This window comes from Pseudophryne corroboree, chromosome 4 (genome assembly GCF_028390025.1).
Source record: "Pseudophryne corroboree isolate aPseCor3 chromosome 4, aPseCor3.hap2, whole genome shotgun sequence".
NCBI classification, from domain to species: domain Eukaryota; kingdom Metazoa; phylum Chordata; class Amphibia; order Anura; family Myobatrachidae; genus Pseudophryne; species Pseudophryne corroboree.
Window position 1 is genome coordinate 228527580 of NC_086447.1, and position 15443 is coordinate 228543022.

Sequence of the window (15443 nt, forward strand, 5' to 3'; positions counted from 1 at the left end):
TTTCACCTAGTACATGTCGATCTAATTCCCATGTTGACCTAGTGCATGTCGACCTAATGCCCATGTTGACCTTCAGTGGTCAACCTAATGACTGTCGACCTAACTTGGGTCGACCCAATGACTCATACTTCTTCAGTTATAGATAAAACAAAAAACCTAAGTTTTTCCCACAGATGGGAAAAGATAGAGGCGCTGATATTAAAATATTATTAATAAATACACAATATACCAATATATATAATTTTTGGTTTATTATTCAAATCTAATAAAAAGATTATTTTTGTTATTACCGGCCGGTAAGTATAGTAAAATATATTCCACGGTTTAAACAATCACATGCAAAAAAATAAAAATTAAATTAAAAAAACTTGTTGATTAATGAATAAAAATCTACAATATAAAGTGTCCTTTAGAGTTGTCAAGTATCCAAATACTGATAGTTTGTTTCACCTATACGTGAGCCCAATATTATTATTGTAGTCACTCTTCCCGTCCGCTGGTAGCAGTTCCTTTATATGCGGACATATCAGGAAGTCAGGTAAAGGTGTTTAGCTTATAGATGTTTAGAAGTTGCCAAAGAATAATACTGGCTCGCCAAGTAATGTTTAGTTAATATTTAACTGAGGTGAAGCAGTCTCTTAATCAGTATATCATGGAGGGAACAGAGATTTCCTTTATACAAGGGGCTATTTAGCTGATAATGTAAGAGCTTTTCAGCAATATTTCCAATGGGGCGAGGTGTAATAATGAGTGCTCACCTCGTTCTCAGTGTTAGGCTACACGCCGCACATGGACTGTGCGGCCGGCGCTGCTTCAAGCGCTTCTCTTTCCCCAGGCCACTCCGTAACTTGCTCCCTCTGTGCTTTGTGTCGGGCTACACGCCGCACATGAGCTGCACGACAGGCACTACTGCAGGTGCCGCTCTCTCCTTGGATACCCGGTAGCTTTCAGGGCATGCAGATCGAATTGATCTCATCGGTGTATTAGAATGAAAAAAGCCGGCTTGTAATAAATAATTAAGAAGTTTTACATGTTTCTCCGCCTTCAAATCAGATCGGCGTCTTCCTCAGAACGTAGTGAGGCCGTCTGTATAGAGGTGTGTTTTTAAACCATTCGTGATTCCATACACCTGTATTGTTGATTAAATTTAACCCCTCCTACTCCAACTAGTATGATGTTCTCTTAAAAAGGCAATCTCCCAATACATTATTACCAATACACACAGCCTAACACTACTTATGTAAGTAAATTAAAACCATATAAATTCTTCAGTTATAGATTGGAACAAATTGGTTAATGAAAGAATGAGCCATAAACATTCTTATACAGAATACTAGTAGAAATTGTCTATTAGAATTTTAATGTACTGTATTTGAACCAGATGGCATAACTCACCATATGCCATAGGTATTTTACTGGATTCACTGGATACTGGGCCTTTTTCAGGTTTGTTAGATAACCAAAAAAACATGTAAGGTGAGGCAGATGTAACATGTGCAGAGAGATTTACATTTGGGTGGGGAGCGTTCAAACTGAAATCTAAATTGCAGTGTTAAAATAAATCAGCCAGTATTTACCCTGCACAGAAATATAACCCACCCAAATCTAAATCTCTCTGCACATGTTAAATCTGCCCCACCTGCAGTACAACATGGTTTTGCCAATTTGCTTGCTTTTTTGGTTTGCTAACAAAACTGAATAATAGAATTTATAGTATTTTTTGGTCAAATCTAAAATCTATTATTTACATTTTTGTTAGACTAGTTTAGGGTAATTAAGAAGCTTCTTTTATTTAGTTTTAAAAAAACTATAAAAACACATATGCTACTTAAAAGTGGCCAACTCTGTCCTATTGGAAGCATAGAATGAAAGCCAATCTTTGCCAGAAATGTTGCAAAAGTTAGATCTTTTACAGTAGCAGAGATAATTGTTAGTGTACGTATCAACGCAAAACATAATTCACCATTTCTATCGTTTTCTTTTTAATATTCTCACTCTGCATATGAAACCTTGTTTTTGCACTCCTCTGCAAATCTAGTGCACAGCTGCACTGTCTACATTCTTGTGAGACAGCAAACTAAACAATTCCACCCTGGAATGCTGATATATTAACAGAACCAAGAGTTTGGGCAAGGCTCAAAATGTGCCTGATTTCCCCCATCCTTGCACCTGAACACTCGGCTCAGGAAATCCTCATTTGAAAAGAGGTGTCTCCTTTTTTGGTCATTGTGTCTCTTGAAGTTATTGTCTCATGTTCTCCAGACAAAAACACCATATTCTATCAAAAGCATTTAAAAGTCCAGACATGTTGGTGTTCTAATGTCTAAAGGTTCTAATTAGTTTTAAATATGGCATACCTTGTTGTACTATCATTTTATTCCTACAAGCTTTATGTGTTCCATTAACACATTATTATGTTACGACCTGTAAGAAGACGTTTAATGTGCATTTAAAATAGTGTTTAATATACTGAATGTATCCTGCAATAATTGTAAAAACTAGAGATGAGCGGGTTCGGTTTTACTTGGATTTACCCGAATCTCCTTTTTGGCTCACGGACGTCACGTGTTTTGGTAAGCCAATAAGAAAAATCCAGAAAAAAAGAACTTGCGATAATTCTGGCGTCAAGAACCAAGTAAATCCGAACCCGCTCATCTCTAGTAAAAACATGATGCCATAGAAGAGCCTTCAGGAAATGGTCCAGACACAATATGCAGGAAATAAAACTACAACGTGAAATTACAATTCACTTTATTAAATACTAAGACATTTATCAATACCAAAGAAAAATACATTCATAAAAAATACAATAACTAAACATTATACTTGTACCTGATACAATGTTTTACACAACATTACACATAAAACATCTTACTATCAAACACAATAGTGTGATACGTTTTGTGTGCTATTTTCTAAAGAAAACAATACAGAAAGTAACTTATAAGACAGAGCAATACAGATATACTGTATACAACTTTCTACTCCAAAGAGGGTGCTACCAGCACGCACAACATGTTCAGATTTTCCCTACTGTACATTAACAACAAAACTAGGAACCTATAGCTACGACTTCTGCATTTAAATGATCCTTTGTGCACTGAGAATATATACAGCTTTTTAAAAGACAGCTTATACAACATAATGCATGGCTGACACATCTTTAATACAAGCTACAATGTTTATATAGGAATTTACATTCTATATACTGCAGCTCATCTCAGAGACTGAAAACAGTTTATTGTACAACAGATACTGTATACATCACTGTTTATGCTTAATCTCCTTTACTCTCTGTAAGCCTATTAATGTTTTACAGACAAAATAAAACAGAAATGGGAAGGTCCACCCACGTTATGAATCCCTCTTTATATCAGTCATGCACATGTTGTAGTGAGAGTAAATAATAGTGACACACATTCTTATGGTACTGTAGTGGGGGCTGGGTTTACTCAGAAGAATAATCTACCTATTGCTTACAGTGGGGCCAGGGCCGGCAACAGAAATCTTGGGGCCCAGGACAAAGATATCTTTGGGGCCCCCACAACCTCCTTGATCTCCTTTATTAAAGTAGAAGGTGATATTAAAAAAAAAATAGTTTGTATTTATATAGATATACACATACACCCATTTTATATATATCAGTATTATTTGATTGGGAGCTGGGAGTGATTACTTTTCAGTTTTTACTGTCAGTTATGACACAGTACCCTTGCTAACCAAAGGGGCTCACTAAAGCCAGTTTGTTTGTAAAGAGCGGCCAGCGGTGTGGCATTAGTCAGACAGTCAGTGTGTCCGGCAGGTGGCGGTTTTCCTCCTGGGTTGCCCGGTTTGTGGCGGTGGCGGCAGGGACAGACAAGGCAGGGCATATGTAATAACGGGAACATAGTGAGGACCACCAGGACAGGACCAAGTGATGGGGTAAATGTGTGTGTGTGTGTGTGTGGGGGGGGGGGGGGGGGGAGGTGTTGGGGTGATAAATTGGTACAGCCTTTTTATTTCATTTACTGGGAGCTGTAGCATAAGTTAAAAAGCATTTTTAGTTACTGCAACTTTTTTTGTGTGCCCCAGATCATCAGGGTCCCCCTGTACCTCGAGGCACCATACGGAAGTCCCCTTTTTTCCTCCATGTTGCCAGGCCTGAGTATAATGGCATAGGGCATGCTCAGAAATGGGCACATGAAAGGATGGGAGATGTAGATTAATAAAGTCGGCTTCTCAACTGTAGCCACTGAAGAAGCAGAAGTGGGCAGTAATGACTTTCTTACTCAAGCAAAGTTCGGTGAGGGCATAATTGTGCAACTGTAGGGTATGCAGAGATGTAAGGGAAAATACCTCTGTTTGTAAGTGTATCTCATGCACCTGTATATTGTAGGTGTAAGTCCAACAATGATGATGGTGACTAGTAGTAAACCAGGCGATTGTGCAGATGTGCCTGCATCTTGAGATGCATACAATTCTGCATCTGTTGGTATTTATTTTTGTAAAAGTTGCCATATGCAGCAGATTAAATGTACTTATTATTTATTAACAGTTTCTTATATAGCTCAGCTTATTCCATTGGGCTGTCCCTTTGGGGTTCAGTATGATTTACTGACGGACATAATACCGATGGTCATAATCCCGACAGCCATTGATCTACAGTCAAAATACTAACACAGTCAAAATACTGACATTAATTATGCTGACATGTTCAAAATGCCGACAGTCAGAATACCGGCATTTGAAATGCTGACATGTCAAAATACTGACATGAGTCTTTGTTTTTTTGATTCAATGTCAACATAGGTCGACATGGACACCGTCTAAGTGTACCGCTGCACTCGCTATGCTTCGGGCACTATTATATTCCCGCCTCCAGGTCCACTGGGAGGGTAAAGTATGAGCAAGTCTGTTTTTGGGCAAAAATTCCTTAAAAACACATGTTGGCATTTTGAAATGATGGCATTTCAAATGTCGGTATTCTGACTATGTCGGCATAATGCATGTCGGTATTTTGACAGTGTTGGTATTTTGACTGTAGGTCAATGGCTGTCGGGATTATGACCGTTGGTAAATCAACTGCTACCCCTTTGAAATATAATATTTATACATACAGTGTTTTCAGTTTAAAGTTAAATAATATTCTGAAACAATTATAGTAGATTTTTAAATGTTTCCCAAACATAGGAGATTGGTATATAACTTTACTATGATCACTTTTTTTTTAAAACTACACTGGCTTAATGAGGTTGCTATTACGTCATTTATTTTCATTTTCACAAATGTATTTTTTAGCTACAGTGTTTATTTATCCAAATAATTGTTGAACACAATAGTAAGTAAGAAACAACAAAGGGTCAATCCTATTCCCTGCAATGTTTTTGCGGTTTTGACTCTGCGAGTAAGTGCGGAGCTATACCGCACATATGATACAGCCAACTAACAGCATTTTCTTTGTAACTCCATAGGATTCTGGTGAAAAATTCTGGGAGTCGGACACTAAAAGGGGCTGCAAGGGGTGTTATTATGCTGTTACCAGCGTTTATATACCACAGCAAAGTGGCACTTCACAAGGAATAGGATTGACCCCCAAAACGGGACAATTTAAAACATTTATATATATATATATATATATATATATATAGGGAGAGCCCTTTTGGTAAACCAAATGAATGTGAAATACCATAATAAAAACAACTTGTGATGTGCAGTGACAGCTGCCTTTGTTTTTCTTCCTTACACCTAGATGGTTAAACCTGCATGCATTTACTTGTAAGTGCACGCACACCGTCTTGGTTAAGGGTTGATGCTTCTTCCACTACACCTTTTAAGGAAGAAGCAGGAAAAAACAAAAGTGTGGCAATGTGACATGAATGTCCAAACTGCCCCTTTTCACAAATTCCTGTAAAATACTACTTAATGTGGCCCCATTTCATTGTTTGTGACCAGAGCTGGTGCAACTCACTCAGCAAGGGTACACAATGCAAAGAGGCGCTGGGCTGAGGAGGTGCTCTCCCTGATCTGTTACCCTACTGTTGCTGCCAGCTGGCGTTGCACCTGTTAAACTGTATGACAGGCAGTGGCACTGGCAGCAGGAAGGACGTCTCTTAGTGTCAGGTCCCTCTGACTCCTTCCTCTCTCCTCCCCGTTGCAACAGCCAAGCTCTATAACAACTTGAAGCTGATCTACCGTGTAAGTACTGTACTCCCCTCCCCCTCTCCCCTTCTGTGGACAAATGGACATACTGTATGTGTAAGGGGCACTACTACTGTGTGCATTATGTGTGGCACGACTGTTGGTATCAGGGTTGGACTGGCCCACAGGTGTACAGGGGAAACCCCTGGTGGGCCCCATTGCCTGGGGGCCCACTTCCTTCTCTAGGGACCAGGTTCTACACTGTGCACTTTAATTATACATATATGTTACATTATACTGCACAGGGCTATGGTGTATTTTCTACAGTGCATTGCTGTTATTAATCTGGTACATTATCATGCATGCACTAGCAGTATTTACTATATATATTTATCAAGGGGCCCAGACCATGATCTCTCTAATGGTTAGTCAAGCCTCTGTGGTGGCTGGCCACACCCCCTTTGAGGACTGGCCACACCCCTAAACATGGCCCCTACTACTGCAATTACCTGCAGGGCCCTTCATGCCCCAGTCCGACACTGGTGGGCATTATGTGTGGCACTACTACTGTGGGCATTATGTGTGGTACTACTGCTGTGGACATTATGTGTATGAGGAACATTACTGTGTCCATTGTGTAAAGAAGGCAATATTGTGTAGCATAATGTGTATAAGGGGTACTACTGTGTAGCTTAATGTGAGTAAGGGGCACTACTGTGTGTCATAACGTTAATAAGGTGCGGTGTAATGTGAATAAGATTGTGCTACTGTGTGGCGTAATTTGAATTGGGAATACTATTGCGTGGCCACACCCCGTCATTGTGAGACCACACCCCTTTTCTTTGGCATGCACCTTCGGTGTGCATTGTCCCTTTATTATGTGTGTGAGGTAGGGCGCAGATTTATTGTTGCAGGGGGTCGCCGAACACCCTAGCACTGACCCTGTTTGTAGCATTTCTTAGTCTATCACTCTTGTTCATTTTCTGATGCATTTCCAAGCATTTAATAGAGTGGATTTCAAAACATTTACATGTGTTCTAGAATAATCAGACTTCATACCCCAGCTAATGTCTCTTATTCATTGTAACAGACCTACAACTGACCACATAAAGACTGTACATTTTGACAGTACATGTAGACTGCATCTACTGTATATGACTGCTTGTTTTGTAACCACATACTCTGGCAATGTTGGATAACTTGCTGATATTAAGGCTGATTGCAGCATTAAGTCCTATTTCTAATGGCATATTTAGGGATTGATTCATGTTTGTAAGTAAAGCAAAAAAGCAAGCAACTGAGCAAAATCATTATGCACTGCAGGCGAGGCAGATGCAACATGTGCAGAAAGAGTAAGATTTGGGTGGGGTTTGTTCAAACTGAAATCCAAATTGTAGTGTAAAATAAAGCTGTCTAACATTTGTGGGCTACATGCAAAAGCAGCCAGTATTTACCCTGCACAGAATAAATATAAATGTGCTCCCCTTACATGACAACATGGTTTGTTCCAGACACAGTTACCTGCTTATTTTGCTTTACTTACAAACATGAATCAGATCCTTAGTACATTTAAATTATGTAGCTATACTTAGAATTACAAGAAAAGTTTCCATTCATTTGCTTATCATATAGATGTAAATGTAGGAATAGACATACGGTAGGTGAAGAGATCTACTGGGATATTTTCATCTATAATTTATATTACAATATTCAAAGTTACAATTTAACAATAATTAACAGTGTCATAGTACAGTCAGATTAAATAAATACACAAAATAAATAGCAAATCACAATACTTGCTGTTATCAATGTTAAGAAACTTTTTGCAAAGCATAGAATAAAAAAAATAGATTTGTGATATTGAAATCTATGTACATACATAATGAGAAAAAAATATATGAACATTACTATGGTAAAGTATGTATGTTAAATCTAAAGTAAAAAGACAAAAATATACTAGATTGTAAAAACATTATTTGTACAAAATGAGGTATTAAATGGTCATTCATTCATTTCCTTTCAATGATGAACACAGACTAGGGTATATTCTGTATTGGGATGTAAGTATGTAAGTGATGCTATTTTATATATACAGTAATGCTGTTTTTGGATGTGGTTTCAGAAATTCACTAACCATTAAATGTAGCAGATGTTTTGTCAGCATGGGATTTGCTTTGTATCTATTATATACCATGTTTCATAACAGTTTCCATAACGGGATGTGGTTAAGATACCGACCGCCAGGATTCAGACGCCGGAATTCCAACACTGATCAGAATGTCGAAGCCAGCATCCCATCATCAATTGAAATGCCGGGATGCAAACGCCGGAATCCCAATCGAGTCGGAGCAGAACTTCACCACTGATAATCCACGGACGGGGTGATTTAGATTTAGGCTGCGGAGAGAGGGTTAGGCTGCAGCGGTGAGAAAGTTAGGGTTAGGCTTCGGGTAGGGGGGGTTAGGGTTAGGCTGCGGGGGAGGGAGGGTTAGGGTTAGGTTGCGGGGATAGGGGGGGTTAGGATTAGGCACCACTGGGGAGGGTTAAGGTTAGGCGGCGGTGGGGGGAAGGTTAGGGTCAGGCTGCGGGAAAGGTGGGTTAGGGTAAGGGGGGGGGGGATCAGGGTAAGCTTAGGTTTTGGGTGACTGTCGGAATTTTCACCAATGGAATACCGGCATTGGTATTTTGACAGCCGGTATCCCGGCCTCCATAACATACTGTTCACTTTCTAGCAGTTCGCTTTTCCTGCTTTTTGGAAAGTTTTATTATGTATGTATCTTTAAAAATAAATAGCGCATTTCTTAACTGGAATATAGTGCAATTGTTTTCTTGAAGTAACATTCACTATATTACACACTCGCAGTATGTACTTCTTCATGTTCATTGACTCGCAAGGAGTTTTTGACTGAGGAATTCTGTTTGTCTGATGGACGATATGAAAGAGTACTCATTTTTGTGTTTAGGCTTTTCAGACTTGTGTGTGTTCGAATATTGGGCGGTATGTATTTTAGAAGTTGTAGGAAGTGTTTCCTGAAATTCTTTCCGAAAAACCCATATAAAAAAGGGTTCAAACAGCTGTTCAAATAAGCAATACAAATGCTGATCGGCATACCAGTGTCAACGATGTCTTGAATATGACAGCTTTTTATTTTTTCCAGCTGAATCAAAATGTCAAGAAAAGTAAGCACTTGATGTGGAAGCCAACAAAAGAAGAAGACCAGAACAATGGCCATTATCATTTTAAAAATATCATCATTTCTGGTCTTGCCTCTCTGTGTATGGAAGGTGTCCTTCAAAGTCTTGCCGATAAATGTGTAGCTGGTTAAAATGATCATAAAAGGAATAAAGAAACCAAGCACGTTCTTTGTAATACCCAATCCGATCAAAACGGTTTGTGAGTTGTTTGACGAATAAAAAAAAGCACAGACTGTTATGTTTGCCTCTTTAATGGGTACCAATGTACGATATATAAATGTTGGGAGACTTGCCAAACACGCAATGAGCCATATAGTGAAACAAATGACTCTGGCAACCACCATTGTACGTCGAATACGAGATCTCATTGGGTGGACGATAGCTATGTAGCGATCAATGCTGAGACATGTGAGTAAAAATACTGTAGTGTATAGATTTAAGGTGATTGTTGCTGAGGCCAATTTGCACAAGAAGCTGCCAAAAGGCCAGTTGTAGTGCATGGCTGTGTAGGCTGCCCATAAAGGTAACGTGATGACAAAACACAGGTCCGCAATAGCTAAATTCATCAAAAATATGCTGGCCACCGTCTTCATCTTCATGTAGCAATAAATGACAATGACCACAAGACTATTCCCAAAAACTCCTATGACAAATATTGTGCTGTAGATGATTGGAATAGCAATAAATATGTAACCGTGTCTTCCAGACTTGGTGCAATGGACTGTAGGCTCTTCAGTTGACATGTTCAACATCTTGATAATTATTTAGAGTTGGCTTGATGAAAGTATGCCTGCAAAATAAGAATGGATATAGAAAATAATTAACATACACATTAACAATTTAATTATATGCAAGTTGTTAGCTTATTTTTTGCTTTGTATATTATTGTAAAATAGGACTCGATTCAATTAAGCACAGATAGAATAGCGCCAGGAATGATCTCCCAGTGCTATTTAATTCAGCGTGATGTGACGCCCGACGAGAGGGTGCAAGCAGAAAGCCGACAAAAGAGCAGGTGCGATGCTGATTTCTACCCTAAGCGCGGTGGAAACAGCATCACACTGGGCACTTCAGTCGGAGAATGCTGGTTCCTACAACAAAACACCCCATTTAGTCTGGGTGAACCGGCCTTCTCCAACATGAAAGTGCATTGAATTGAATAGCACCAAGAGCTAACTCCTGGTGCTATTCAATCTGGACTGATTTGAATCATGCACATATATTTTTAATATAAACTTAAATTAAAAACATGTCTGGCTACTAAGTCTTTTTCTAAATAAATACAATAAATTAAATACAATTAATACAGTATAATGTCACAGTGATAATGCAAACCAAATCTCCTGTGGTTAGAATTGTTAGTATAAAGTCACATTACTAAACTACTACACTCACAGTACAGGAAGACAATTGCTTTTTTTTTTTATTAATTGTTACATGAATTAGAAATACCTACAGACTGGACCTCTAGACAAAACAAAATTGCTTGTTTTTAATATTAAACTACTTAAACAACAAGCAGAACTGAAAATGTCCATTACTGCGACCTTCAAAATATAATCAACCTACCCACCCCCACTACTGACACGTGAACTTATTACTTTAAGGCAAAACAGCCAGGAGATACTGCATGTGGAAATAAACAATGCTGTGTCAGGTCGTCATATGGAAACCAACACGACAGAGTAACAGAATGGAACTGGACAGAGTTACAGGCTGGAGCTGGTTAGAGTAACAGAGTGGAACTGGTCAGAGTTACAGGCTGAAGCTGGTTAGAGTAACAGAGTGGAACTGGTCAGAGTTACAGGCTGGAGCTGGTTAGAGTAACAGAGTGGAACTGGTCAGAGTTACAGGCTGGAGCTGGTTAGAGTAACAGAGTGGAACTGGTCAGAGTCGCAAACTGAAAATGAACAGAAGGTGTGTACACGCGGTAAGATAGTCAAAATCTGAAGGAAAGTTAGTGCATATCTCGAGGTGTTAGGCAGCTTGCGATACTGATTCGATCCCGATGTGCACTCCCATGGGGTCGGTATCTCAAGGCTAGGTAGACTGTGCAAGCAAGTCAATCTTGACTATCTAGAGTACTATCTAGTACAACGTTTAGTCAAAATTGGCACTTAGTACAAATTTGTACATAGTCAAAATCTGTACTCTCTGTACTATCTGTACAATCTGTGCTATCTGGGCTCTGGGGGAGTCCAAGGGAAATCGCATAGTCAAAATTGGGCATAACAAGTATCTCACCGTGTGTACACATCTAGAGTCACGGCTGTAACTGGACAGTCAGAGGCGGAAATGGACAGATTTACAGAGCGGAATTTGACAGATTATGGAGTGGAACTGAAAAGTGCTGTAACTTGGTGACCTGGGTCAGAAAGGGAATTAGTGCACCCCCACCCCATTTGAAACAGAGATACAGCTAAATTGTAAACTGAAAATAATCTCATACTATTAATTCGCAATGGCTCTTACAATTGAATCTTTAATTTTCCTACTCTTTGGCTTGACACTTTGATTTAATACATATTACTGTGCTTGTAATTTTCATGAACATTAGCACACTGGAAAATAAGATGCATTGTTAAATCATCATTTCATTTTTATATTGGAACAACATTTTACAGATTAGTAATTTTTGTTTGCTTGCTTAAGGATTAAGCCAATAACACTTTTAGATCTCTTAATAATTATTGCTGTACAATCACCTTTGCTGTTCAATTTCATGATCATTTTATCTGTGATTATATTGCTGTGACCCATGGCATGCAGTAAAATGAAGACATTGTTGATTTGTGAGGGTTATCTTATCAGTGCTCATTACATGTAGAGTCAGTTGCAGAAATCTGCAGGCTTCCAGTTTCCAGATCTCTGCTTGGGAAACAACTGGTATTGAAACAGCTGAGTTAAACTAATTTTGTGTGCAAGCCACAGATACACTGTAACTAGTCCCATGATATAAAATAATAATAATAATAATAATAATAATAATAATAATAAATTATATATATATATTTATATATATTTTCATGTCTGCAATATTTGTTGAGATAACACTTTTTTTTCATAGCAAAAACATTTTCCATGTAATTAATTTAAAGAACTTTTTCAGCAGGAGTAAAATTCCTAAAATACTTGACTGTATATTTATTCAATATACCTGCCTATGGCATATCTTGTGAGATGCATTTTATAATAGTCTAGGCCAGGCCTTGCCAACCTATGGCTCTCCAGCTGCTGTGAAACTACTAGTCTCAGCATGCCCTGGCAAGGTTTTGCTAATAGGGTATGCTAAAACTGGTGCAGGGCATGCTGGGATGTGTAGTTTCACAACAACTGGAGAGTCATAGGTTGGCCAGGCCTGGTCTAGGCAAAAGCTTACTGTTTTTGAGATGCTCCCCAAATTAGAATTGTCAATGGTTGTGCAATGAATTCTGAGTTTAAATGGTAAAGAGTAAGTTTGCCCATGCCTGGTGGCTTGTCCGGTCAGCAGCCAATCAAGATCTCTGCAGTTCCCCTGGTTGCTAGAAGTGGGGGATTCTAGAAAAAGTGCTTTCAGATAAGTAGTGTTCTGGCTTTGGGATAATATGGAGATACATGTGTCATCTGCATACCAGACACACACATATACAGGAGGAATTGTGCAAAGTTCCAGGTTTGAATTTTTCCCATAGAATGTGATGGAAAAAGGATCAGAATGAGAGGGAACAAGGGGTGTCACACCATTTAAATTTCTCAGCATTTAGTATGGAAAAAGATAAGTATGAAAAAAGTAATTTACATTAAAGTGCAAAAGCTAGTTCTCTGTTTTTCTCATGGTATTATGCATCTTTAGCATTCACCAATAAAACTGATATTTTTGAAGAAAAAAAAATATTTTCACAAAATTTGTAGCATCCTTTCCCTTATTGGAATGACTGCATGGTTAAGCAAAATTGAAATCATACAAAAGGTATTGTGTCACTTTAATAGCAATTTGTCAATCTATTTATATATTAACAAATTGTGGGCTTTATGATTGACCTTGTAAACTATACAGAAATGAAATTACCTTTTTCAAAGCCCCTGGGTTATAATTAAAATGACATACTATCTTAAATTCACCTATAAAACAGCTTTTCCAGAATGATCAGCGTCACATATACAAGATGACAAAATCCAGGAAATTCAATTAGGTCTGAAAGTTCACCTTTCATTCCAATTAAAGGCTTGAAAACAAATGAGATGTCATTATAACTTGGTTACATCCTACTTGATTAACACTTTTACAACTGCATTGAGTTGAGACAAGGCTCGGAATATAAAGTAACTGCTAGGAGCTTATGTTTTAATCAGGACACAAAAAATTTTTTAAAATGTTTTGTCTTTTTTATTTATTATTACAGTACATGGAGATCAATACATTATATAATCTAGGAATGTACTTTGAATTAAAATGTTGGCTATTTGTAAAATGTAATTCAGATAAATTAAAAGAGGGATAATTCAAACAGATGAAAACAACAAACATAAATAAATAAATAATGAAATTAACAAAATGATTAGTGCTACCAATGTTTCACATTGCATGGAAGTGGCTAAAATCCTCACTGTAAAGAAGTTTAGGTTAAACATAATTTTAGAAACCTATAAAAAGATGACATCAAAGACACTGATCAGTTTACGAAGAGTTAATTGAAATTTAATGTTCTGGGTGAGTTATTTTTTACACATCCTCATGGTGCCAAGGATCTGTCAACTACCATGTATTTTCTATACAGTTACCTCTGTGCATGGGAGATTCACATTTAAATATGAACATATACAGATGGATCCACGCTAATCGTGGCTCCGCCTGTGCCCAGTCGCAGCCGGTGTCAATGTAATGAAAGTGTTATAAAATTGTAAAATGTGACCCTGGGATAAAGACAGACCCAGTTTCTTTTTACAGACATCACTTACTGTATTTAAGATGGAAATGAAACTTGAAGGAACATTTCGTACTGTATTTGGAGTCAAGTGTGAAATGGATACTAGGAATGTCTTTTTTTCTTTTGCACACGGTTCTGCAAGGTTGCTGTCTGGAGCCACATTCCATAGGCAGAAAGGGATCTTACAGTGCATCCACCAGTGATATAGGTACCTGGCATCTCACAATTTTCCTGCATCATACAACAATACTTAATTGGATTGAGTTTTTGCTGAATTCAATGTCTGCTATTATAAATGCTTGCTTACAGCAGTAACTATTTCCTAATGTAATAAAAAAGGACTTTAATGTGAAGCCATGACACCTGTAAAGTCTTCCCCTATAGCAGTGGTCCCAAAATCAATCCTCAAGTCATCCTAATGGTCCCGGTTTTAAGGAAATCCCTGCTTGAGCACAGATGGTTTAATCAAAATGAATGAGTTACTCAATAAGCCACATCTGTTCAAGCAGGGACATTCTTCTGTTCAAGCAGGGACATCCTTAAAACCTTGACCATTAGGGTGCCTTAAGGACCTTTTGGGAACCACTATCCTATAGTAAATCCAACCTCATATTTAGTATGCAACACTGTTTACAGTAAATGAACTGCCACAAATTAATCCAGTTGACCTATACCAACCTTTATCTTCTGATTTAGTAACAAATTGGATTAGTTTTTGATCTTGTCACATGTCCTAAGATGACAGTAAGAATTTGTGACATCCCATATACAATCATGTAACATATCTAACTGCAGTTCACAGAATTCATTGTGTAGGAATACACACAAGGCTGGCTGTGCTACAAACAGTGATTAATGGCTATGTGGAAAGAACAGCAAAATCTCATTAAGCCAAATTTTTATTAGGCAATTTTTCTAGTAATCATTGAAGAACTCATTCTGTTGCTGACTCCTCTGTTTCTGTGTGAGAAACAGCAGATTTCCAATAACCTTTTGTTCTAGTTAGACCAGCAGTTCAGAAGTTTTCAAATTCACCAGTAAATCATTTTTGCTTTTACTATAAGAATAGTTCACACTAAAATACAGTAAATAAAATATATATTAGATCGTCAAACTGGAATAACACTTTATCTTTCCCGAAACATCCCATCTGCTCTAAGCAATGTTATAAATACGTCTGTATTTAAAGTATAACACATACTAAAGAACAACTGTGGCAGAGCT

General features: G+C 38.0%; 1 protein-coding gene across 1 annotated transcript in view; it reads right to left on the bottom strand.

Moving 5' to 3' along the window:
* Positions 1-2791: 2791 nt before the first annotated feature.
* AGTR1 (angiotensin II receptor type 1) overlaps positions 2792-15443 on the bottom strand; it is a 95141-nt gene continuing 82489 nt past the window's right edge. Inside the window, exon 2 of the mRNA XM_063915961.1 lies at positions 2792-10102. Within this exon, the coding sequence (XP_063772031.1) occupies positions 8967-10064 (1098 nt within the window). The 5' untranslated portion in view covers positions 10065-10102 and the 3' untranslated portion in view covers positions 2792-8966. The remainder of the gene's footprint in view (positions 10103-15443) is intronic.